This window comes from Anser brachyrhynchus, assembly GCF_964034855.1.
Source record: "Anser brachyrhynchus genome assembly, chromosome: 4".
NCBI classification, from domain to species: Eukaryota; Metazoa; Chordata; class Aves; order Anseriformes; family Anatidae; genus Anser; species Anser brachyrhynchus.
In genome coordinates, this window is record NC_137698.1 from 17,512,035 (window position 1) to 17,536,606 (window position 24,572).

At 35.6% G+C, this 24,572-nt stretch overlaps 1 protein-coding gene across 3 annotated transcripts in view; it reads right to left on the reverse strand.

Moving 5' to 3' along the window:
* Positions 1-24,572, reverse strand: part of SGCZ (sarcoglycan zeta) — a 481,028-nt gene that overhangs the window by 139,732 nt on the left and 316,724 nt on the right. For 2 of the 3 annotated variants that reach the window (XM_080590433.1, XM_080590432.1), the window contains exons 3-5: positions 17,700-17,801; positions 6,975-7,076; positions 1,017-1,070 (exon numbers count right to left, since the gene is read on the reverse strand). In XM_080590433.1, the coding sequence (XP_080446559.1) occupies positions 1,017-1,070; positions 6,975-7,076; positions 17,700-17,801 (258 nt within the window). The remainder of the gene's footprint in view (positions 1-1,016; positions 1,071-6,974; positions 7,077-17,699; positions 17,802-24,572) is intronic. The other variant, XM_080590434.1, reaches the window with a different exon arrangement.

Here is a 24,572-nt window from a genome sequence, read left to right on the forward strand (position 1 = left end):
GAAGTCCTGTACCGGGGATAGAATAACTTATGTACGTATACAGGCTGAGGACCAAAGCAGCTTTATAGCAAAGGATCTTGAAGAGAAGGTGGGGTGGGAGTGCTGGTGAACAAATTAAATACAAACCATTAGTGGAACACCTGTGGCAATGAAGATTAATGGCATTTTGAGCTACATTAGACACAGCATAGCCAGCAGGTAGAGGGAAGTGATTATTCTCCTCTACATGATTTTTGTGAGAAAGTATCTGGAGCTCCCTTCAGTCTAGGCTTGTACAATCTGGAAAGAAAAAGAATGCTGGAGCACCTTTCCTATGAAGACAGGCTGAGGGAGACAGGGTTGTTCAGCCTGGAGAACAGAAGGCTTCTAGCATTTCTAATACCCCCCAAAATTATTAAAATATCACTTTACTTGGGATTTCTATGAACCCAACTGCAGTGAAGCCAAAAAAATTAAGTTAAAAATGTATTTCTAATTGAGCTATTAGCACAGTCAAGTTCAGTAACTCAGACATATTAACTCATGACTAGTGTAATTACATAGATAAAAAAAGAATGAGAAAGAAGCTAACAACTGTGTAACTTTTAAGAATAAAGTCATGTATGTGTTACGCTTTTGGAAAGCAGTACTTAGTCTACAAACTACATTGATCGCCTGTTCATAATCGTTTTGCTGATATTCAACTTCGACACACACTGGATGGAGTTTCAGCTAAGTTTTACAAATGCTGAATATCTTGCTAAATATTCATCTAGGATATGGCATTTTGAAATAAAGCCATCACCTCATTAGTCACAGTCATCAGAAATATTTGACTGTTTCTGTATGTATAAATCCAGCTATAGCCTGTTAAGACAGTTCAGGACATATACCCATTTAAGATGCATACGGATACTCTGGAAGAAACTTCATGGTTTCTACAGGTCAACAACTTAGCTATTAGTGAGAGCCTAAAACCAGCTGCTGAAAGGAGAAAGGTTTCCTTTGATAACCAAGTATTTTGCTCTTAAACTAACCTGAAACAGATTCAGCATTTCTGTACAGCCAGAAAGAACTGCCTTCAGGGTATCCTAAAGCAAAGAAAAACTTAGAAAATAAGTGTTAAAATATTTCAAGTCAAATAAAAGGTCTGGACAAAATATGGAAGGTGAACTTTTACTGTGACTACAGTACTCATCATCACTATGTGAGTTACAAAATCATCATTCAGTGGACAAGAGAGGCCATTAGGAAGTCAGCCCAAAGACCCGAAATTAACTCTCACATCAGAAAGAGAATTCAGGGTTCTTGCAAAAGCATCTAAGGCCCCAAAACAAACTAAAGTATGTGTTCTGTGCTGGCTGAAAGTCAAAAATGTTAGTTCAATGTTGATGGTTATGCACTGAGGGAGAGTGGAAAAAATATGAAGATATGTTAAAATAGCTTTTGTTAAGATTGCTTCAGGTTTAAAAAAAAATAAATTAAAAAATCTAAATATTTATAGGGATCTTCAGATTCATGAGTGAAAATCTAGAGAATTAATACCTTAAAGTTTTGCTTTGAAGTCTCCCTAAAATTTCAACATATCTGTTGAAACATTTGTTTTTCTTAGTTACGAGAAAATCAAATATTTAAAAATATAAGACATACAGGGAGTTCTCAGAGTTTTGTGTGTTTGGTTAGTTTATATTCATTCCATGTTTCTCATTTAATAGATTTTTTCTAATGACTTTTAACTAAATCATTAAATTGTTTTCTCTAGGGGTATATGTTGAAAACAAACTCAGGAAACAACTTTTAACCTTGTTAATTTGTATTGAAAAAAAAAAAAAACAAACACCAAACAGTACTCCACTAGTACGCCCCTAGTTTGATGGGCAATAAATTACTTGCCTTATTTGTAAGGGAGACTATTTAACAAAGAGAAAATTTGATTTTCTTCAACATTTAAGTACCGTATGTGTGAATGAAAAAGATCAGTGAAGCCAAGAATGCATTCTGAAGAGTGCACCATGAATTGCTTTTGTTGCTTCCGTTCACAAATGCAGCAGCATGGATCCATTAGCAGGATGATAAAGAAATTCAATACCGAAGAACAGAAATATTGTAGTAATTCAGGTTATTGCATTGTGTGTTATTTGACATCATACATCTAATTAATTATCTTAGAACTTAGTTTGCATTGTTTCTTTGCACCAGACCAATGCAAGAGACATAAAAATGGAAAATACAACACTGCCTTAATGTCTGCTTTCAGCCTGGTAATTTGACCAGAAGTCTAGAACCAGTAAAATTCAACAACAGAGTATGTGTACTCTTGTTCCAGGGTTATAAAGAAGTCATCTCAGGATCAAATGAGCCCTTAACAACTCAGGTTCTGACATGCAGTTAAGTAATTTTTTGAAGCTACAGATTCATGTGAAAACATGAAATTTTGTGTAGAATATTTCAGTCTTTCTTTTTCATGACCCGACACACACACAAACACACTCTTGGTGTCCATAGAAAGCACAGTGGTAAAATGTAGCAGAAATGGCTAACCAAAATGACCAAGGTTAGGGAAACAGCATGCTCTGAGCAGTCTTCTAATCTGTATAAATTCTACAGCCAAAACCTGAATGTATATTCAGTTAACCACAGACATGAAGTTGTCATTACTACTTCTCTATCAAAAGTTGTATAAAGGTGGGAGATAAATCATAAAGTTAGAAATATTATAAATTAGAAGTTTTGATTTATTTATTTATTTTTAAGAATTCATACATATCTGTTTTCTGGTTGACTTAACTCCAACTATTTTAGGATTTATCTTTAATATTCAGGATTTCAATGTGCATTGAGTTTACCTGGCAGGGGTTTGGAAGCAGGGGGCTGCAGGGGTGGCCTCTGTGAGCAGATCCCAGCAGCTGCCCCATGTCAGATCAGAGCCAGCTCCAGCCAGCTCCAAAGGGACTCGCTGCTGGCTAGAGCCGAGCCAGTGACCGATGCTGGTTGGGCCTCCAGGAGAGCAGATTTCAGAAAGGAAAAAAAAAAAAATGCTGCAGAACAGCAGCTGGAAGAGAGGAGTGAGAACCAGCCCTGCAGACCCCAAGGTGGGAGGGACCCCATGTGGAGCAGGGGCAGAGTGATCGTGAAGGAGTGGCAGAGACAAAGCCTCAGGGACTGACCGCAGCCCCTATTCGCCTGTGCCGCTTGCGAGGAAGAGGTAGAAGAAGGTATATGGGGGAACATGTTTTAATTTGCTTTTAGTTTCTCAGCGTTCTAGTCTGCCAGTGAGAAGCAGTAAATTATATTATTCTCCCTATGCTGAGTCTGTTTTGCCCATGATAACTGTTGAGTGACCTCCCTGTCCTAATCTCAACCCTTGAGACCTTTTCATCATATTTTCTCTCCCTTTCTTTCCCTTTGAGGAGTGGGAGTGAGAGAGTGGTTGTGGTGGAGTTCAGCTGCCTGACAAGGTTAAACCAGAACACAATGAAACATTCACGAGACAAAAGGCGACCTATATACAAAGTTCAATACAGCTCTTTTGTTAAAGAGGACTTTCAGGTTTGCATTCAACCTTGCATAAACAATCCTATTTCAGGATCCAGGCATACCGCAGACAAAAGCACTGATTTCAACATGTGTAGGCACATGCGAGCTTTACGGTATTATACCTAGTCACCCTTAATATCGAAACTGTGGCAACCAAGAGCTCAGTTCAGCCTAGCTACCCAACAGACTGCTCCAGGTCTCTTATCAGAAGTAGTTCACTATCAGAATCAGAAGTGAACCCTGTGCTATCAGTAAACATGTTTTATCAACTCCAAATCTAGCTAACTAAAAAATTATCAGCTCCTGTATAAGCACAAAAACTCTGCTCATACCTCTTAGTCACAACATAGCGCATCTTCTGCTGCATCCTGCTGATAACATCACTGGTCTTCCCACCTAGCTCTGCTATGTACTGTGTGGTGGGAAAGCGGTAAAGCCCTGACCTGCAGGGCCGACAGCCCTACACAAAGCTCCCGGGTGGGGCGTTCGACAAACCATGCTGCTGATGCAGAGGAAATACACCTGTTCCACAAAAACCTTATTAAACACACTACAGCTTGTCTCAGGATTTAATCGAGTGATGTCAGTCCATTGTCTCCACTCTTTTAAAGGGGAATAAGTAAATCTACTTAAAGAGCAAATTCTCCTTTCAGAAAATAAATAAAACATGCATGTAAAAGACAGCAAATATAGAGTTTTAAATGTGTTTTGGATTGCATGGTACATTTTAATTCCTGTATGCATCAAACTTCAATCATTAGTACTTCTACGGAAAGAGGGGGAAGAGAGGAAGCACTCCCCACCCTCGTACCACACCCAAATCAAGTACTAACAGCTGGTGCTTTCTTCAGAGCCCACTGTCTGTATTGACCAGCTCTCTACTGACTATAATGAGAGCTCAGAAACGTGGCTCACACTTAGATTTCTACAGCACCAAGTTCAATTCTGTAAGTGACAAAAGAGCTAATGTCACATGCAGATGCCATATACCTGGAGACACTCCATGCAGAGATGCTGCAAACCTCTGCCTTAAAGCTTAACAGAGCTCCAGGGTTGTTTTCATCATTCCCTCGTGCCATTCACATTAACATACACCACAAGTTAATGAAACGTTAGCACAATAATTACTGAACAAGCTTGCAAAGGGCTGGGATATGCATCTGGGAGTGCTGCGAGATGAGAGCCAAGTCCACATACATACTACTTTTTTAGCTAGATAATGAATGCTTTAATGTTAATAGATAGGTATCAGTAGATCTGCAAAACCAAAAATGTTTTAGTTAAAATATTTTGTCTAGCTAATGATCTACTCTGTTGGTTTGAGGGCACTTAAAATCTGTTTTCATGAGCCTCACAGGACTAAAGTGACCTTGTGTTAGGTTACTGTTACACCTTGGGTTCTGCTCCTTTATAGTACTTACATTTGCATGCATTTTTCTTATTTTTTTTTTTTAGCAGTTCTGAGTGAAGTTAGGACCCTACTTGAATCTGTGTGAAACAGAAATTTTCACCTTTATTTCTTAAGAACCAATGTTCCACAATATGAAGCCCTGTGCAAGCAAACATCCCAAATCATAACTCTCACGTACTGGACATGGAACAATAATAGACACCATCCACTTGTAGAAAGGAACTAGGAAAAAAGCACAAACCATGAATAATGTTCTGCAATCTCTAGGAAAAAGGTATGCTTCCCTGAAGGGTGCGGATACAGGTTATACAGCCTGGGAATTTTACAAAGATTTCACAAAGTCTACAGATTGGAATATTCGTATTAAACAAGCTCATGCTTTAGGCCTGCTTTTAAAAGGATCTGTTGTACTTGATACAAAGCTCTAACAGCAACCTTAAAGTATTTTATTTATTTAGAAATAGATAAAACACAAAATATTCTAGTTGATTTAAAGAATTCTATAACTTCAAAACTATAAAGGAAATATTAGAAGATTATATAAATTACTTTAGAGGTACTAGTGCCTTTTCATGGCAAAGTGGTTTATGAAAAAATAATATGGCTAAAGTTCCCCTTTGTAGATGCCTTTCCTATTTCAGAAGGCAGAATCTGGTCTTATTGATTGACCTGGCAGAAGTGTTTGCTACTTAAAAAAGTCATTTATGCATTTATGCATTGACTGTTTTGTTGATTGTTGGGTTTTGGTAATAGTAGATTTGTTTTTGCAGCATTCTAGTCAATATCAAAGGTATGATATTTGCATCTATTTAGAAATAAATTTATTGACTTTTTTTTTTTTAAATATAGATTTACCTTAGCTAGTAATGAATATTTTTAGCTACTATTGTAAAATAAACATTATACACAAGGTTTTGCAACAGATTGGATGTGTGGTGAGTTGAAAAGTCAAAGAACGTATGTTTAAAAAGTGATCAAAATTCAAAATCATTGGGGAATACACTAATTAAATATTAAAGATTTTTTCATTACCTAGAACAATATTGCTTCTCTGTTAAATATTGAAAGATAGTAGTTTTACAGAAAAAAAAAGGACCAAGAGACTTGCCATTCATCTCACACATCTATTAACATGAGAATGAACTAATTAAGAGAGATGGGAAACTGTCATGATCTCATTTATGAATGTACTTGAGACATTTCTTATACACATAGAAGATAGATATCAACAAATTCTAAAGGAAGAATTTTCCATAAAGGCACTTAGGGTAAATATGTTTTCATTCTTGTCAACTTTTGCTCTATGCATATTAAAGTTCTTTGTACCTGGTTGACTGAAAACCATTGTAACATTCCTCTCTGATCATAGCTTAACATTTGTATGGTAAAAAGAACTTAAGAGATTTTGATTATTTCAAACTTACTTTTACTGCATTGGAGATGTTATATATACAGCACAAATGAGTCCAAACTACTCAGTCAAAATGAACTACACTGAATTTCTGAATGCATAATATTTTGATTCTCTTTTTTCCTCTGTAATACCCTGGTTCTAAATGATAAAACAATTGCATTTAAACAATATTAAAAATGGTTTGCTTTGAAAAATTATATGATAGAGATGTTATACAGCTTAACAAGATTGCTTGTACTTAACTGGGGAAGGAGGGAAAATCACCCTAGCTAATCCTTCATTATTTCACTATATTTTGTGCACACAAACAATCTTGTATTTCTCGACTTCACATCAGATGAAGAGTCAAATGCTCCATTCACAATGCCATGGTCATTTCAAGTATAACATATACAGGCTTTAAGTCTCATTTCTTAAGGATAAGGCATTTCTTTTATTCAGGAAGGCAAGGTTGCAGGGGAAACAATGGTTTTGACGTGAAGGAAGTTTTCACTGTTAAGGTATTCTCAAAGCAAACATCTACTGATCACTAATTTAGGAGGTGTAAGAATGAAACTTTGTAGTTTGTGGCTGAAGAGACTCATTTATATTAGTTGTAAATTAAGGGGGGAAAAAAGAAAAAAAAACACCTACCTTTCGGGAATTGATTTCTTTCACGTATAGTGGAAGTAGAAATTCAGATATTCCTTCAAGTCGTATTCCTTTTTTAGTGACTCTCAAATTTCCCATTCCATCCTACAATCAATAATATATATACATTTCACTTTATGAAATAACCTTATCCAGAACAAGGTAAAAGGAATACAGTATCTGACCTAATATAAAGTAATGAGTGCCAGAATACAAATGGTGAAGTGAAAGGTAACTCCCACAAAATACAGAAGAGTAAACTTGTACAGCCATATGATAACAGGAAGGACTGCCAGATTTACAAAAATGGAAAAAACAATAATGAAAGGTCTAAGTTTTATTTTATCATCAAACAATGACTCCGAAGCACATTTTTCATGAAAATAAATGCTTTTTTCATGATTAATAGCCAAAGCATAGCAAAGGTTCTGATGCTGGCAAACTCAAGTATGACTGAAGACACCTAGAGAGTCCAGGCAACCAGTTTTTAGTAAAATGGAGACAGATACAATTATACACAGAAGTCTAGTCCAATATAAGATTACCCTTTTATTATTATGTTTTTGGACCTCTGAAGATGTGCCGTACAAAAATACTCTGAACTCTCTCTCTACAATGTATTTCTTTTGCTTTTCTGAAACACTACCATCCTGTGTCTAGGAATGGAATTTCAATGGGCCTATGAAAAAGTTTACGTGAAGTCAGTTTCTGCTAAAGTTTCCACTGTCCCCAGCCCTCCTGTTCATTTTGACAGGAGCAAGACAAAATGACTTACTGGCAAAGCTTCACCTAGAACTGTGGTATTTAACTGTGCACCCTGGTGGTGAACTGCACACATTATTCCTTGGCTGGACCTAATGCAAGGGTACAAAAGTAGATCATAAGTGACCTTTATTGTGGAGGTTAAGCTAGATTTTGAATTACATCTTCTAAGCGAAGCAATTGATTATTTTTAAGACTGAATGTAATATTGTCTAAAGCAATTGATTATATGTAGTGTAGTATTAGAAAAACACTATGTTGTTGCTATACTTTGAAAAAACGTACACAGGAAAATATCCTGTAGGAAGAAAGAAAAAGGGTTCTTTTTATTAGTAGCTGCTCATGTTTACTAAAAGTGTGTTGCTGGTGAAAAGAACTTCAAAATGCTGTTTGTTTTGATCTAGATGGAAATTAAAAAAGGGCTACTGCAAAAGGCTGGATGAAACAAGGCAACTAAATGATCCAATGCTTACTAAAATATATACATATAAGAATAGCATATTCTTACTGGACAAGCAATGAAACTTGCTTGGTACTTAGGGACAGGATCACTTTGCACACTGAGAGATTCAAAACTTATTATCCCTAGAGGTCTATTGCTATATTCCTGACAGAAGGTGTGCAGCCAGTGGAATTTAACTTGATCTACTTAAATGCAAAATTAGCAAAAGTAACCTAATTGCTGATTAAATGCTTAGAAGAAATTACTAGCTCTATTGCAGCAGAACAGTGAGAACTTGCATTTCTGCGCTGCTGGCTGAATTGTGAAACTAGTAACCTCCACCTGCTGGGTGGTCCTACGCAGACGGATGGCAGTGTCCCCAGCTGCTATAGCTGAAGCTGTAAGAGGGCACTGAATTAAACACATTTATACTTTTCAAGGGTACTGTAGCCACTATAGCTATTCCCTGTCTAAAGCAAATAATGATGCCAACATGACAGGTTTTGACAGATACCACAGTATCTGAAGTAGAACTCTGATAATGTTAGTACTTTAAGAGAAGAAATAATTTGCATTTTACACAATGCAATTCAGCTGATATAATTTCCCAAACACAATGAGGACAGAGTGTGAGACTATTTTGCAAGCTATGATAAATATGTAAAGAACATACGTTCAGAAATCATGCCTTCACATGTCAGTTACGAAAGCATGAGCCTAGATGTCTGACTACACAGCCAGAAACTAGCAGAGTAATAAAATAAATACAACTTTCCAAAGTAAACAAAATATGGAATAACAAAAGCTACTGCTAAGGCTACAGAATGTACTTGTTAAACTGTTGTGGTACCAAGAGAAATTTAGCAAATGTTTAGCAGAAAAATTTAAATTTAGCAGAAATTTAGCTCCAAGAGTCCATATAATCTTTAGCAAAGCTTATAATTGATTACGTTAAGCCAAGAACTGCTTTACTTTTGTTGGCAAAAACGCTATTGTATCAAACTATGACAACTGAATTATCAAATAATGCTCCTTAAAGAAATGATAGTTAAAAAAAAAAAGATGCTTTTTTGGCTTAAAAAAATAAAATAAAATAAGAGATCTCTATAAAAATGATTTTATATAGAAAGCTTACAAATACCTGAGTTTTTATAACAGAGTGGGATATGAAACGGTGGTGGCTTTTTTTGAGAAGAAAGTAAGGTAAAGATATCATACATTGCTTTTCCATGCACAATCCGCACTAATGCCCATTAATTCCAAATTTCAACAATCCCATTTTTTATATGTGCTATAGGAATAGCATACAAAATAGTAATAGGATAAAGTAACCTGAGAAAAGACAACAGTCATGTTACATGTTTGGAAGCGAATATATACTCAAAATGAAATAGATACCGATTTATTGATTCAGATATAAACACATTTTATAACTGAAAATTCAAATTCAATATGTTACTACATCTGGTTATGTAGAACGTCTGTAACTGCCAGCCACAAAATACTACTACTAAAGATCAGAGAATTCAATATTCCTCGCCTGGAGAGAACAAGTAGGAGAGTGTGATACTGCAGTTCAGGAATTAAAACTCTCATTGAGTCAAGAACAGAGTTCTGATAGACCCTCCAGTAGTAATTTATCATGCATCTCAAATGAAACGGATAGTCAGTAGGCACAAAAGGACTCTTATAATGTAGAGATCTTTTAAATCCAGATTCTGTCTCCAAAAGCTCACAGTCTGAAGAGGGAAGCACTGCACAAAACATGGAGAAAGGGTAAAAAAAGGTATAGTATTTAAACAAAGTACTTAAACCCAAAGTCCTAACAAATTAATACATGTTCAATGCTTGCAGGCATCATAGAGGAGACTAAATTTGAGAAGGAATCTAGATGTTATGGTTGCAGTGCTATGAAATAGCATGGATGAAACATTAAGTGTATGAATGTGTTATGCAAATGGGAAAAAGAAAAAAAAGAGGATGAGATTATAAGAAAGGTGGCTGAAACATTGTAAACAGTGAGATACTGAAAGAGGGAAAAAGAAAACTGGATTTGCTGTGATGGTGCAAAAAACAGATAATGTGGAGGGGCAGACAGCATGATGGGGATAACTGAGAAGATAAAGACACTAGCAGACACGTTGTGGATAAAACGGAAGAGAAACATGAAAGATTAGGAGGAAGAAAAACAAAATAATTTGTATTGTGTTCACACACAAAAGGCTGTATTCCATAAACAGAGCTGGAGCACAATTCCAGCTGGAGTAAATTTGGTGTTTGGGCATGTGCATGGATGTATAAAGGAAAAATATAGTCAGCTATATTCCTGTAACAAATAAACAAACAAAAAACCAAACAAACAGAAAAAGGGTGGAGGCATCAGCAGTGAAAACAGAGGGGATTTTCCTGGCTTGCAAGGAAAGGTAACTGTGAATGTCAGTAACTGTAAACTGATAGCAAAATATCCAGGAAAAAACACTGGAATGGCAAAAACCTGGATTGATGGAAATATCTGTCTTCATCCATCTGCTGAAAATAATAACCAAGACTGTGTACATGACAGCCAGGAGTAGATATCATCTGGGAAGAGTTGAGGAAGAAATTACTATAGTACAGTGCAACAATGTTTGAGGGATACATATTGACTGAGGAAAAAAACCTATACAATCTGTGGGAAGGCAGTACTGACAATGAGATTTTAACTGGAAAAGCTGTTAAAAAGGAATAAAAGTCAGACTACTATGCAACCTAAGTAGAAATAGAATATCCTGAATAGATGGTGCCCTTATGATTTTTAAACATGTAAAGCACAGCCTGGATTCTTCAGTTATGAAAGTAAACTTGAAATGAAAATAAAAGTCTATATGTGCTTATATGAATAGAAAACATATCTCTCTAGACCAGCTAATAGGATCAAATGCATCTCACTTGCTCAAAAGTTGATTTTGTTCTCTGGCCTGGATAGCTATGTCACTTTTCTTTTGTACATTAATATGTCCTTCGATATCATATGAAAAAGACAGAAATCCACACGATCTGTCCTCACAGTGTATTCCAGATTAAGGTACAATCTTCCTACACTTTTTTTTAACAATACATTATGAACTGTATGTTCTGAAACATAGGATCTAACGATGCCATTTTTCTCCCTCTATGCATCCAACATTTCAAGTATTTAAGATTTTCAGGCCTGTTGAAAATCAAGTAGAATCTAATAGTTTTGATAGAAACTATGTGGTGAGAAGGATGTGAAGTCTAGACCAATCAGTATAAAAGACAAACAAACAAAAAGCAAAGCAGAAAGCCAACATCGCTAAAACTTTTGGACATGAAACATTCTTTTCTTTTTTTGGAAGCATATTCTCTGTTTTATGATTTTCTTTAATGTTTTGTTACATCAGTGTGCCAGAATGAGTCTACCAAGATTTATATGCCATCTAAACTATTTTCCAAAATAGGCAAAGTATTAAAAAGCCACAAATCACCCAAAACCTTTTAATCATCTAAGGCTGACATGGAATGTCATCTCATTTTGCAGCTCTTTTGGCTTTGAAACTCCTAACCCTTTTATCTTCACTTGCAGCTGAAGTGAAGTAATACAGCTGAAGTGAAAAGTAACACGAACGGTCTGGTGTTTTGTGGTGTTCCCACACACTGCTGCAAACCCATGAAGACAGCAGTGAAATGAAACAATTTTCTCAATGACTCTGGTAGCCAGCACAGCGCTGTCACCAAAATGAAAATTCTATGATTGAGCTAATCTGTAGTCAGACTAACATAAAGACATTTCCATCCCAATTCAAAATCAAAGCATCAATCTTTAACAAGTCGGAAAACGCTGTGCACTCCTTAAAATTCCATACATCATGTAGATAGAATAGAAGCATAAAATAGGGTCAGGAAATGGCATTTTTGTTTGGTTGTTTGTTTTTCCCACTGTAATCACTGGCAAAATTAGCAAGTAAGAGCTAGAAAGGTTTCAGGTCTATGTAGAGTTGGTTACAGAACACCAGAAACTAGTTAAAGGTAGGCAAATGGACTGGGAACATAAAACAGATGAAGAAGGTCTGTCTTCCAGAGGTAAACACTGAGATGCGGTAAATCCAGAAGCATTATTTCCTCTACTTGTCATCTTTTCCCTCTTCCTTTCTACATATGAAGTTGTTCAAGTAATATATATACTATAAATCATTTTAAACTAACTTCCAACCTGGAAAACATATTTAAACTGTACCAATCCCAGTGAGCTGAGTAGTTCATCACTTGGTTAAAACACATAGTTTATTGAGCACTATAGAAAAAAATAAAAACAAAAATAATGAAGCAATTGAATTATGTCAGCAAATGTAGAAATAGAAGATGGACCCAAGAGCAAGGTGGAAGAAACCCCCACCACCAACACCATACTGCTTCTGCTGAAGAATGAGAATGACTCATTACTATACACAGGAAGGGTGAACCAAACACCAGCATAAGGACTGGATAGCAGAAGTAGGTGTCAGTTTTAATTGTATTACTGTGAACAAGCTTTAATAATTGCATGTTTTGGGTATTACTCTAGCTGGACTAATGCTATTTTGACAAGACTGCTAATGGTTTAATTAGACTAATAATAAATTATTGGATGTGTGTGTATGCATGTGTTTATTTAGTCTACATAAATTGCACAGTTATTCAGCCTCCTTCCATGCCTTTGAGGCTTGGTTGTAATTTCAACACCATATCCTGAAGAAGCTAATTTAGTCATACTGAAAATGTAATCACATATTATCCTTTTTTTTTTTTTCCCCTTTTTTTCTCTCAACTAAGTGGTTGCTTGACTTCAGAAAGAGCAATGAAAAGCTACAGATTGCCTAGCACGCTGACATTGGAGGACAATAAACAAACGTGCTATTTGCAATAGAGGTCATCTTTGTTGACAAATATTTACTTTTATGAAACGATTTGAAATTTGTACACTCCTAAAGTTTGTTTGTATGCATGAGGCTTACAATTAAAATGATAGACCAGAGGCTCTTCCATTTCTCTAGAAGTCTCTACAAAGGATTTTTAGCACTTACTCTTCTCTTATATTCCAGACCTTACACTAAGCTAATGCTAGACTGATGGTAAACTAACGATAACTTGAGAATTAAAAATATAATTTATGGTTTGGGTGGAAATGCATTACAATTCAGTCACATACACAAAACAGATTGTGTATTGATGGGATCTCATGGGTTTCTTATTTTTGCACTTGCCCTTTCACTGTCTGACACAAGCAAACTTTCAACATTTGTGCCACTAAACTCTATGTGCTCATGCTCATTTAAACCTAAAGATACTTCAGAACTGTTTCAAAAGAGACTGGCTAATCAGAAGAAAAGAATAATCATTCAAGACAACTGAACTTAGAGAATGAGCCAGTTCCTCAACATCTATATATTTTGATTTATAACTAAAGAATACTGTTTCTTGCAAAGATTTTTTTTTTTTTTAACTAAGTATTTCAACCTTGTTTTCTATGAAAGAAAGCTATGACAAAATATTCACCCATCCCTAGTACATGCTTAGTTCGTTTCACTTCCACTTACGTAGCTTCCAAACAATTCTGGACTGTGCATCACAGGACTGGAAGAATTGGGGCAGCAAAGAAAGAAAGGACATTCAGTAACCTTTTCAGCAGCATTTATTCCCATTCAGAACATTACAAATCATGTACTGAATTAAGTAGTGGACTTAGCTGAAAGGTTTTGCAAAAGGCTATTACTGTCTTGCACTACTGAAAAATCAGCTATACCTTAACTACTCCTGACATAATGGCTTGGGTTTTCTTTTTTTCTTTTCCTTAAAGACAGATTGTATACCTTCTTTAGGTATTTTAGGTATATATTTATATATTTTTATATATATATTTATATTTATATATATATATTTTAGGTATATTGTACTTTCTAAGCTATCTTTACGTTTTGAAATATTTTCTTAACCCATAACCTGAGCCTCCAGTGCTGTAATGCAACCACTTTACTTCTATTTAACCCTTCAGATTATTGCTTAGACTAAATAATCAAGGTCCATTGCAGCTCCTTGTATGTCCTTTTCAGCCTTAATGCCTCCTGTTGCTCCGTCTGCCTTTAGTTCATCCATGTCTTAGTAGAACAAAACAACCAGAACAACCACAGCATATGAACATAGGAACATGTACCTGCTTTTTTTGCAATATTGTTCTATTATTGATTTATGATGTTCTTGGAATCAGATACCTTCTATCAGAACAAATGAATTGGAAGATTGTATTCCACAAACCTGCTGGAAAACAATTCGTTTTTGTACTCAGAGTATTTACCCTGTATCTCATAAGGCCAACTTGTTTTTTCTCCTTACCTCAACTAGAAACGATAAATGTAGATACCACATTAATCTAATGATTACCTTCTTCTCAGCTGACAATCCAGCTTGCATAAATAATGACAATTTTATAGGAAAATAAAGAAGTAATTTCACAAGTCCATACCATTAATACCATGATTTTTTTATCTCAACAGAACTTTCAATTTTACCAGAAAATCAATGTGGCTTCAGCAGAAGAGACTGAGTACTATTTTAAGATAAACCTTTCAAGTTAGGAGTCTTGTCTGTAGATCTTAGTCCTAGATTTAAAATATTCTCTGATTCAGATTGTAGAACCCAAAGAAATCCATCTGTTGAGAATAGCTAGGTAAGCCACCTAAGAAATTTTAAGATACAATTTAACAATGTTAAGAGGATGCATTCATCTCAGCATTACTTAAGGTATCAGCTAGGTGAAATGATCCAAAAGGTCCTTTCTTACCCTGTGTTATCTTAGATAATTTTCTTGTACTGTTACTCTGTATTCTTTTTCTTCAGAAACTACTTAAGCATAAGCCTAAATTACAATAAACTTATGATCAAATACAGCTAAGGTATCAAAGTGCCTATAGTCCAGCACATCCTTCAGTAATTCCCTGGACTGGCACTTATGTTCATCAAGTATGCTTTTCTTGTTGGAAAAAAAAAAAAGTAAATAAAAAAAATCAGTAAGTAGTAGCTATTATACTGCTTCTTCACTCACTATATAGAAAAAAGCAATCAGAAGTAATCAATTTTCAAGTCAGGCTAAACAACCTTTTACTATCATTGCAGAATTTATTTTCAAGTGAGAAAAAAAATGTTGCATAAATTTGGCAGTTTCAGAATTTTACTTTTCAAGAAATATAACTATCTAACATTGCAATCTTCGTAGTGTCTGAGTTTATAAACAATACTTTGTATTCCAATACAAATACTGCATATTTTCCAAAACATCTACCACACATCTTTCAACACACAACACCTTGCTCTACTGATACGCTCAATAAAATAAATGAGACTAAGAGCAAGGTAGCTTGCTGCAGAGATCCTATCAGGGCAAAGGAAATGAAAGTGCAATAAATGCCACAAAGTTGCTTGAAAATAACTTTCCTTTTATCTAACCACCTGCTCATGAGAACACTCATAACTGATAGCTTCAAGTTCTTCTCTTTAATTCAAAAGGATTAAAAATCACAACTAACGCTACCTTTTTTTTTTTTTTTTGAAATGTATTATAACCACAACAATCAACAGATCTACCAAATATCCTTGCAAATAGCTTCTCAAAGTTTTTTGCCATGCTGAGCTATCAACTCTGCTGCCAAGTGGGGGAAGTCCTGTAAAGAAAATTTCAAGACAAGTCAATAAATAAATACATAAATTACTGCCTCATTTTGAGGGATTATAGTGCATTCTCATGCATCACAAACTTCCTGTGGTATGGCTAAACTCCTGATCACTGAAGGACCATGAAAGCTACGTATCTGTGAATTAACAGTTCAGCATCCCACTGACTTTTGTAACAGGGCAATTTAAAAGAATGACTGGAGAAGGCATAAGAAGCATAGTAAGAAGCATAGTTTAGTACCACAATTCAGTCCTTTAAAAGCATCAGAGTTATCTCTGTCATTATATCTTAGTGGTTAGCTATGAGGATGCTGGTTGGATACAGAGTGACTACCTGAAGCTGTGTCCATACAGGAACCTGGAACCCAGACAACCCACAGTCTATGCTCTGAAGGAACATAGACCCATGCACTCCTAAAAACAGATACAAGGAATGAAACAATCCCTGCAAATACACTTTAGGAAACTGGTAGGAGATCTATAAGCAAAATGATGAAGCCAAGAATCCCAAATGATCAAAAGGACATCAGTAATGTGCCAGGCATGAAGATCTCCAGTGAAAAAGAACGCAGCCAGCTGGAAGGGAATGCAGAGGTACCAGTCACGGAGAACAAACTGGACACCCTCCAGAGAAGCAGCTGATTAGGGAAGTAGCCTGTCACTAAAAACAAATGAGGAACCTACCCCAGCACTGGAGAAAAAGCAGCCACACCCTGAATAATGAGAACCACAACTACCTACTGTCCTTCTCTGAAGTCTAACTATATTTAAAACTCAACTATATTAGTATTCACCAGCTATCTGATTATTAATTCATGCAGCTCATTTTTAATAACAGAAATAATAAAAATATATATGGAGAGAAGTGGATTCAAGAATTCAAATTCGTATTGTTCCTCTTGTTGAGAACAAGCAGTAAGGGAGCTTGGATGAATGCTGTTGTTCTGAGGTTCAGATCATAAGTTCTGTCTTCCTGCCTTTAAAAGACTGCAAATGGTTATAAATAATAATTAAAGAAAAATGTCAATTTTAGTGTGACTTTATAATTTCCTTCCCAGACTGGAAGAACCAAATGGATGATAAATATATGTGAAAAGTAGTCCAGAGCACTATTGTCCTCAGTGACAATATAGGATATTGACACTGTTTCCAAATAAAGCAGTAGACAGCCTGATCAAGATACTCCTGAAACACTTCCATGAAAAGAACAATGAGGTACTGAACCAGTCCCTAATTAATAGAAAAGAAACAGCTAATAAAGTGAAGATTAAGAGGTAATGTATTTGAGATTGCTCACAAAAGGACAGGATTCTTGGATGTTAGATTAGGTAGAAAATAACTCAAACTAAAGGCAATCTATTTCAAGAAGGCAAACTTCAGTAAGAGGACTCTCAGAAGATCTCCTGGGAGACTTGCCTAAGGGGAAAAAGGAATTAGAATGGTAGCTCCTTAATGAACCCATTTACCCAATTGAGAAGAAAAGCTCCTGATAAATACTCAAGAATATCAACATTTTTGATTTTTTTCCCTTTTCTTTTTCAATTTTCTCCTTCTGTCAAAAGGCCAACATAATTGGTTCCCTGTTTTAATTTGAGCACCATTGATAAAATGATAAAGATTAAGATCCTGCAGGGGAAGGGCTGAAGGGATGAAAGTGTTTAAGAATACTTATATAAGCTAGGTATTTTCAAATGAGCTGAGTAAACTGAATTTTAGCCTGTGGTAGCCAAAATCTGCAAGCCATAAATGATTAGCTAACGTGTCTACAATACTGACATAGCTCAAAGCAGTCGAGTGCGGCAATCCCTCATTTCCCCACTTACTCCATGTTGGCTCAGACTGTGGGGCACTTTTTCTGCATGTGAAGGGAATTCCTTTTGGACGAAATTAAACCAGAAGTTCTGTTCAAAGTGCAGCAACAGTCTCTAAAAGGAACAGAAAGGTCCCAATCAATGAGTGATCTGCAGCACAAGCAAGTCCCACAGCAAGTAACAAGTGCACATGCACCATCAGAATACTCTCAAACCACAGAGAACTCACATGTTCTTCTGCTTCTCGTACTACTTGAAATACCAAAAGTCTCGAGCTCAGTAGACAGCTCACATAGATGCTCCCAGCTCCTCGCTGATTTAATTCCTTTGTATTACACAAAGACCAGCTATAGTTCAATATACTTTTCTTTTTCCTCTTTCTACTACTATATCCTTTCATCAGTACTTTTCTGAATTCTCTTTTTTTTTTTTAAATAAATACTGACACCATTTTCCATCTTTCCTTCCCAATGGCAGAATCAACTTATTTAGTCTCACAGAAGATTCAACGTCATCGCATCAGCAGCCATAGTGACAGCTCATAGTCAAGGGTTTCAGCTATGCTCTCTTGCCTCTGTAAATTCTCCATCTCCTGACAGTCTTCTCCAGGAATTTTCATTTCCATCCATCCAAACCGTGCAATATCCTCTCTCATCTACCTTGCCTCTCCTTCATAGAAATAAAGATCTGAGATGCCAGAATCACTGAAGGCATGAGAACACCATTGTGCTACTGTCATCTCCACAAAATGGATGAGCAGATGCTCTGGAGCTTGCTGAATCAACATTGAGCAGCCTACAGTCCTAAAAGCAAGAGTTTGTAAGATAGCTTTCTTTTGACTATCTTTGAACTATGTGTGTATCAGGGATGTTTGGTTCATGAGACCAAATTAATAATAAACAAATATGCATACCTATATCATAGCCGTTGGGTCCCTTGCACAAATTGCTATTTTCTACTGAGCCAGTCATATTTTACCACATTAGTTTTTACTGTGTGGCTCCCAGTTACACGGTATACACGCACAAAGTCTTTGTAAAGGATGGATGAGAGCAAACTGCAAAGGTGAAAACTAGAAAGGCAGAATTGGTATCTATCTTTTAGAAGACAAAATAATGGCAAAAGGATCAACTTACTTTGAACTCTTAAAATACCATGAAATCTATACCAGAGTAGATAATAAAAAAATTTGTAGGCAGCTGGAAGATGCCCATGAGATCAGTGAGATGCAAAGCAGTGAAAGAAACACAACAATGGAAAACGCAGTTACATGTTAAACATGTTAAAACTTGATGGTGTTGTTCACACTCGAGAAGAGAAATTAAAGAGGCACAGACAACAATAATCTTAAAATATGAAAACACTTTCTTTGTGTCCACTGATAATTAGATAATAAACAATGAACCTAAACTGAGGAAACTGAGAATCAGGTCGTTATTAGTAGAGCATTTTTACTCTAAGAACTAGAACAGAAAGATTTTGTATGGTTTTTTAATACCTATCCATGAAGATTTTTATGAACTTTTTGGATACACATCTCTGAAGAATGATGAACAGTTAAAGCCATATTGTAGCAGAGGCAAAACAAGTAGCTTTTGGAAATCGCTTCCTGTCATTGTCTACAATTATTTTAAGATTTCCATGCAAAGACTATTAAAAAAAGTACATATCTTCACAAGGTGCAGAACTGGATTTGTGCCTTTTTTGTTGAAACCTTTGTACAAAATGCATTGAAGCCTCTTTTAAGCCCATGGTACAAGTATCTAAGACACACATACTAAAAATAAATAAATGACCCAGTAGAATAGATTGGAATTACGATATTTTTCTGCAGAAAAAAAATAATCATGTTTATGTTTTACTGAGCTTATTTCTAGAGAATTTGAAGTTTTGTTTTCAAACACTATCTTACAAAAATCAAAGTGCATATTTTTGCATATCTCTGCATATTTTCCCAGACAGCTTTTAATTAAAAAAAAAAATAAGAAAAAATTAAAAACAATGACAACAAAGGAAGCTTTTAAGGGATGAAGAGTATAGTATCTCTGAGTTAAATTTCAGTGATTGCCCTTTTAGATATGTTAAGAATCATAATTTGTCCTAACATAGCCTTTGAATACAAATAGTATTATTGTATTTATTATATGATGTCAGTTTCCACATTTATTGCCTATTTCATTGATCACCAAAATGCATATACACTTAGTTGGTTTAAGACCCTACACAAATGTTTTGCCTAAACTGTTTCAGTAATATGATAAAATCATTGTGTCAATGAGTGGTGAAACACTGACAGAATTGCAAAAACACAAAGTACTTGTTCTTTGTCTGCATAACTAACATTACCCATATTTTTTTTGTTTGTTTGTTTGTTTTTTCCCCTTTTGCTGAAGAATTAGTTGAGTACTGGAATCAATGTGATTAATATTGTGCAAACAGGCAATTTGAGAATACATACATAAGGTATTCTGTAGAGCAATTACATATGCGATCGATTTTTCAGATCAAAAATGTAATAAATTCATTCACTCATATTCTTCATGATGCACAGAAGGGTGAGCATGATCCTTGTTTATATAGAGGATGGAAGATACAGGAAAGAAGGTCCTGAAAAACTGGGCTAACAACAGACCGCAGAGCGAAAACAAAAAAGAGTTGAGATGTGGTGTCTCCTGAGAGTAGTGACAGGTTTTGACAGATGAGTTCTGCTAAGCAAACACAGCACAGTCTATCCAGAGAACACAGATTCAGGACAAATGCAAGTTTTAGCAAGAAAATTGGATTCTTTAATGACGACCCACCAATTAGAAAAATGCATATAAGCACAGACCATTAGAGAGATCAAAAGAAGTGTTGTGATTTTGGCTGGGTAGAGTTCATTTTCTTCATAGATGCTGACACAGTGCTGTGTTTCATATTTTTGATGATAACACACTGATGTTTCACTTGTTGCAGAGCAGTGTGTTTACGCTAAATCAAGGACTTTTCAGCTTCTCATGTTGACCAGTCAGCGAGGAGGCTGGGGATGCAACTGGGAGGGGACAGAACCAGGACAGGTGACCCAAACTGGCCAAATGGACATCCCATGCCATATGGCATTATGCTCAGAAATACTAGCTGGGGTAAAGAAGGAGGAAGGGGGGACATTGGTAGTGATGGCATTTGTCTTCCCAAGAAACCATTACGTGTGATGAGCCCTGCTGTCCTGGAAGTGGCTGAACGCCTGCCTGCTGATGGGAAGCAGTGAATGGATTCCCTCTCTTGCTTTGCTTTTGCGTATGGTTTTTGCTTTCCCTAGTGAACTGTCCTTATCTCAACCCACAAGTTCTTGCACTTTTACCCTTCTGATTCTCTCCCCCTTCCACCTGGGGAGAGTGAGCGAGCAGCGGTGTGGTGCTGAGCTGCCTGCTGGTGCTAAGCCAAAACAGTAAGAAACCAGGAGAGAATTAAAGGAGATTTTTACTGGAAAGCCCCTTCCACTAGCAGAGAAAGGACGTACTATAGCATTTGAAGAAGGAAAATAGTGAAGGTATTGCCCTCTTCACCTTAACAAAAATATATTCAATTCCATATGTTGAATGGGGCTTGGGAATGAAGAAAGAGAAGGTTGGGTTGGGCAGGGGAAGTTAAAAAAAAAAAAAAACAACACTGATTTTTCTCCACATTTTTTTTGAGAAAAATATTTGAGAAATTTTATTCTTTGCATACTCCCTCTTCAGTGTGAACCATCACATATTTCCTTTGATCTGTCATTATCCTTCACTACAGTGACAGTTCAGTCATCTGTCTTGTCATTTTGATTTTTTTTTTTTTAAACCACTGTGAAAGAAACTCAGCTGTTTACAAGGAGGTCAGACTACATGCTCTTGTGGTCATTTCTACATACATTTCATACATTTTCTGTGTACAGAGGTTTCCCCAACGTACTGAGAAGACACTAAGAAAATGAAAGGTATGAGGGGAAAAAATAAATTAAAAAAAAAAAGAGTGCTATAGTACAATAAAGTAATCCCAAATATTTCAAGTCTTAAATATATGATCTTCACTATATGTAACATGAGGGCATTTTGCTGTAGTGAAATAAAGAAATATAAAAAATATTTTACAGTGAACCTATCACTCCTATCACTTCCTGAAACTCTAGGCAAGCATTCTGCGTCTAATGATTCACTAAAGAAAAATACAAAACGGAGAGAAACATATGTCAAGTCACTTTTACTTCTCAAGTGTCTAAACCTCACCCTTTCATACCTATTTTCCAAGGCATATCATCCCAGATATATCTTAATTTAAAAGAAAAAGCACTCACAGGTATATTTTTCAAGGCTGAGTATCTTAGTTGCTTCCAAGGAAAAATACTTCAGTGTAACAGGCACAGACTAACCATAAAGAGAAGATCCTTAACACTAAACAATCTGTATGGCTTTGAAATGTTAAAAAAATATATTCATTTATTGGGTTCTTTCCTTTCACTTACAAGTCTCATGAAATTTCTCAATTTCACTACTAGTAGCATTCTTTAAGTCCACAGGTAAGAAAGACTGATCTCAGATCATACAATTATTCCGTGATTTAATACCCACATTTTGGTAATACAAATTTTGGTAGGGCAGAACAATGTAGCAAGAGGAAAAAAAATAATACTAAGTTAAAAAAATAGTAAGTTAAAGGAAGAACTTCTTCGCAATTACTGCATCACATTTCAGAACAGAACAAATGATAAATTCTCTCTAAATTCACTTCATAGGCAGAAATCAGATCTGTAATCTTTTCATTGATTATATTTATATTTCCAACCTATCCGCACGTATGCGGAGTATCAAAAACTTCTGCTTTTAGTGAAGATGAAACAACCCATTTTTTGGGATGTACAAGTTTTTGGACTGATGTATTTGCAATCCATATGGAAATACACTTGCATCATCAGAAATAGGTTGATGGGAAAAGAAAGAGGAAACAAAAATGGAGGGGAGAAGGAAATCTCGGTACAGACGTTCTCTTCTACTTCCAAAGTAAGTGCACTTAGAGAGTCAATTTTTCCAGGAATTTTAAGTAACTAGCAACAAACATTTCCTCAAAGTAGAAAGCAGGGAAAAAATATAGAAGAATAATTATATAAACCATCTCTACACAAACATTATTCTTCCCTTGCTGTGATGTGTTTTACACCAAAAAACACATGTAAAACTACAGCAAATATATATATATATATTTTTTTTTTTCAAAAGTAAAAAAGAATGTACTGCAAGGAAAGAGTATAGACAAACTGAGTAACTTTTACTTCCCTCTGCTGTCTGATTTTCCTTACCTGGTGTTTTGAATCATCACCAGTGATAAAATAACTTCCTCATGCACTATTGTGACAGTGAATATTGTGATATTCATTATTAAAGTAGTAAAAATATTCCTATAGTACAAATCCAACCTAAACTACAAGTTATTCTCCTTTAAATGAGGTCCATTTTAGACTGAAAGAGATCATAATTATTATAGCATTTCTTTCTCTTAAATTTAATCCCTAAATCTTAAATTTTATTTCTAACCTCTACCTTACTTGTTTGAAATCCATCTTGAAAACTGTATCTAAGATTTCTTTCAATCAATTGAAAGCAACTGAAAGCAACAGAAACACCCAGTCATTGCAGTTGGAAAGCACCTCTGGAGTTTGTCTTACACAAGCTCCTGGACAAGACAAACTCAGGGCTGCATTCAGTTGGGCACTGACTATCTCCAAGGAAGGGGATTCCTGGGCAAACTCTGCCATTGTCTCATCACCCTGACAGGCATAAGATGTTTTCTACATACTCTTTTCATAACTTCAAAAACTAAGACATTTCTTGCAATTTCTTATATTAGAAAAACAGAACAGAACATCTTTACAAGGACTCAGAGTTGAAATATACTGGACTAGCATGAAGTGCATACAAAGAAATTGAGTCTTCTATCACCTAAAATAAGGGAAATCTTGGGTCAGATGAAAGGTATTGAGATTTTTGCCAACAGGTTTACTGTACATAGCATTTTAGCACGTATACATAATACTTTTCCTCATCCCTGAGTTTTAATATACTAATAAAGCTCCAGATTTACAATAAAGTTGAACAAACACAACAAAGGACAAAATCTAATGCTTGGTCTTTTTTTTTTTTTTTCCCATCCAGTGAACGAGAGCCATATAATGACAACCCATTATCGCTGTTGGTAGTATTTTCCAGTGTATCAAAATAAATAAATAATGATAAAAAAATTAATGCAAACTTATTTTCCAAAATATAGGTGTAAAGGCTGTAAACATTATATCCTATCTGGTCTGATAAGACACCATATGCAGACTTAAAAGTATCCTAACCCTATGCTCCTAAATGTACCTTTACAAATCCAGATTTTTCAAACATTCAGTACCACATAAATCCCTATCTCCAGCATAAACAACTTCTGTAACAATGAGAAGGAGGAGAAAAATGAAACATTGTTAAACCTAAATCTCACAACCAAAGTATTTTATCTCCAAGCTCCTGACTTTTGATGCCATACAGGGTTAAATGAACTCAGTTATATCAAGACGACAGAGTTTCAGAAAGGCAAATACCATTCACTCTTTCCGGAAGGTATTTTCAGATTTTAATTGCATTTTTCATTAGCTAGTCTCATAAGCATAACTCTGACAGATAGAATCACCAAGTGATGAGTATCTGCATTATAACACAACACCCGCTGCAGGAAGACAGCTACATTAGCTGAAGTGCCCTATATAGGCAAAAGTTTTCTTGTAACCAAGAATCCACAGTAGATTTCAAGAATGTATTAAGCAATTATGTGATGAATTAATTCATCACTAGACTGCACTGAGGGTGGGGGGGGATAGAAATCAAATTACCCAGCAAA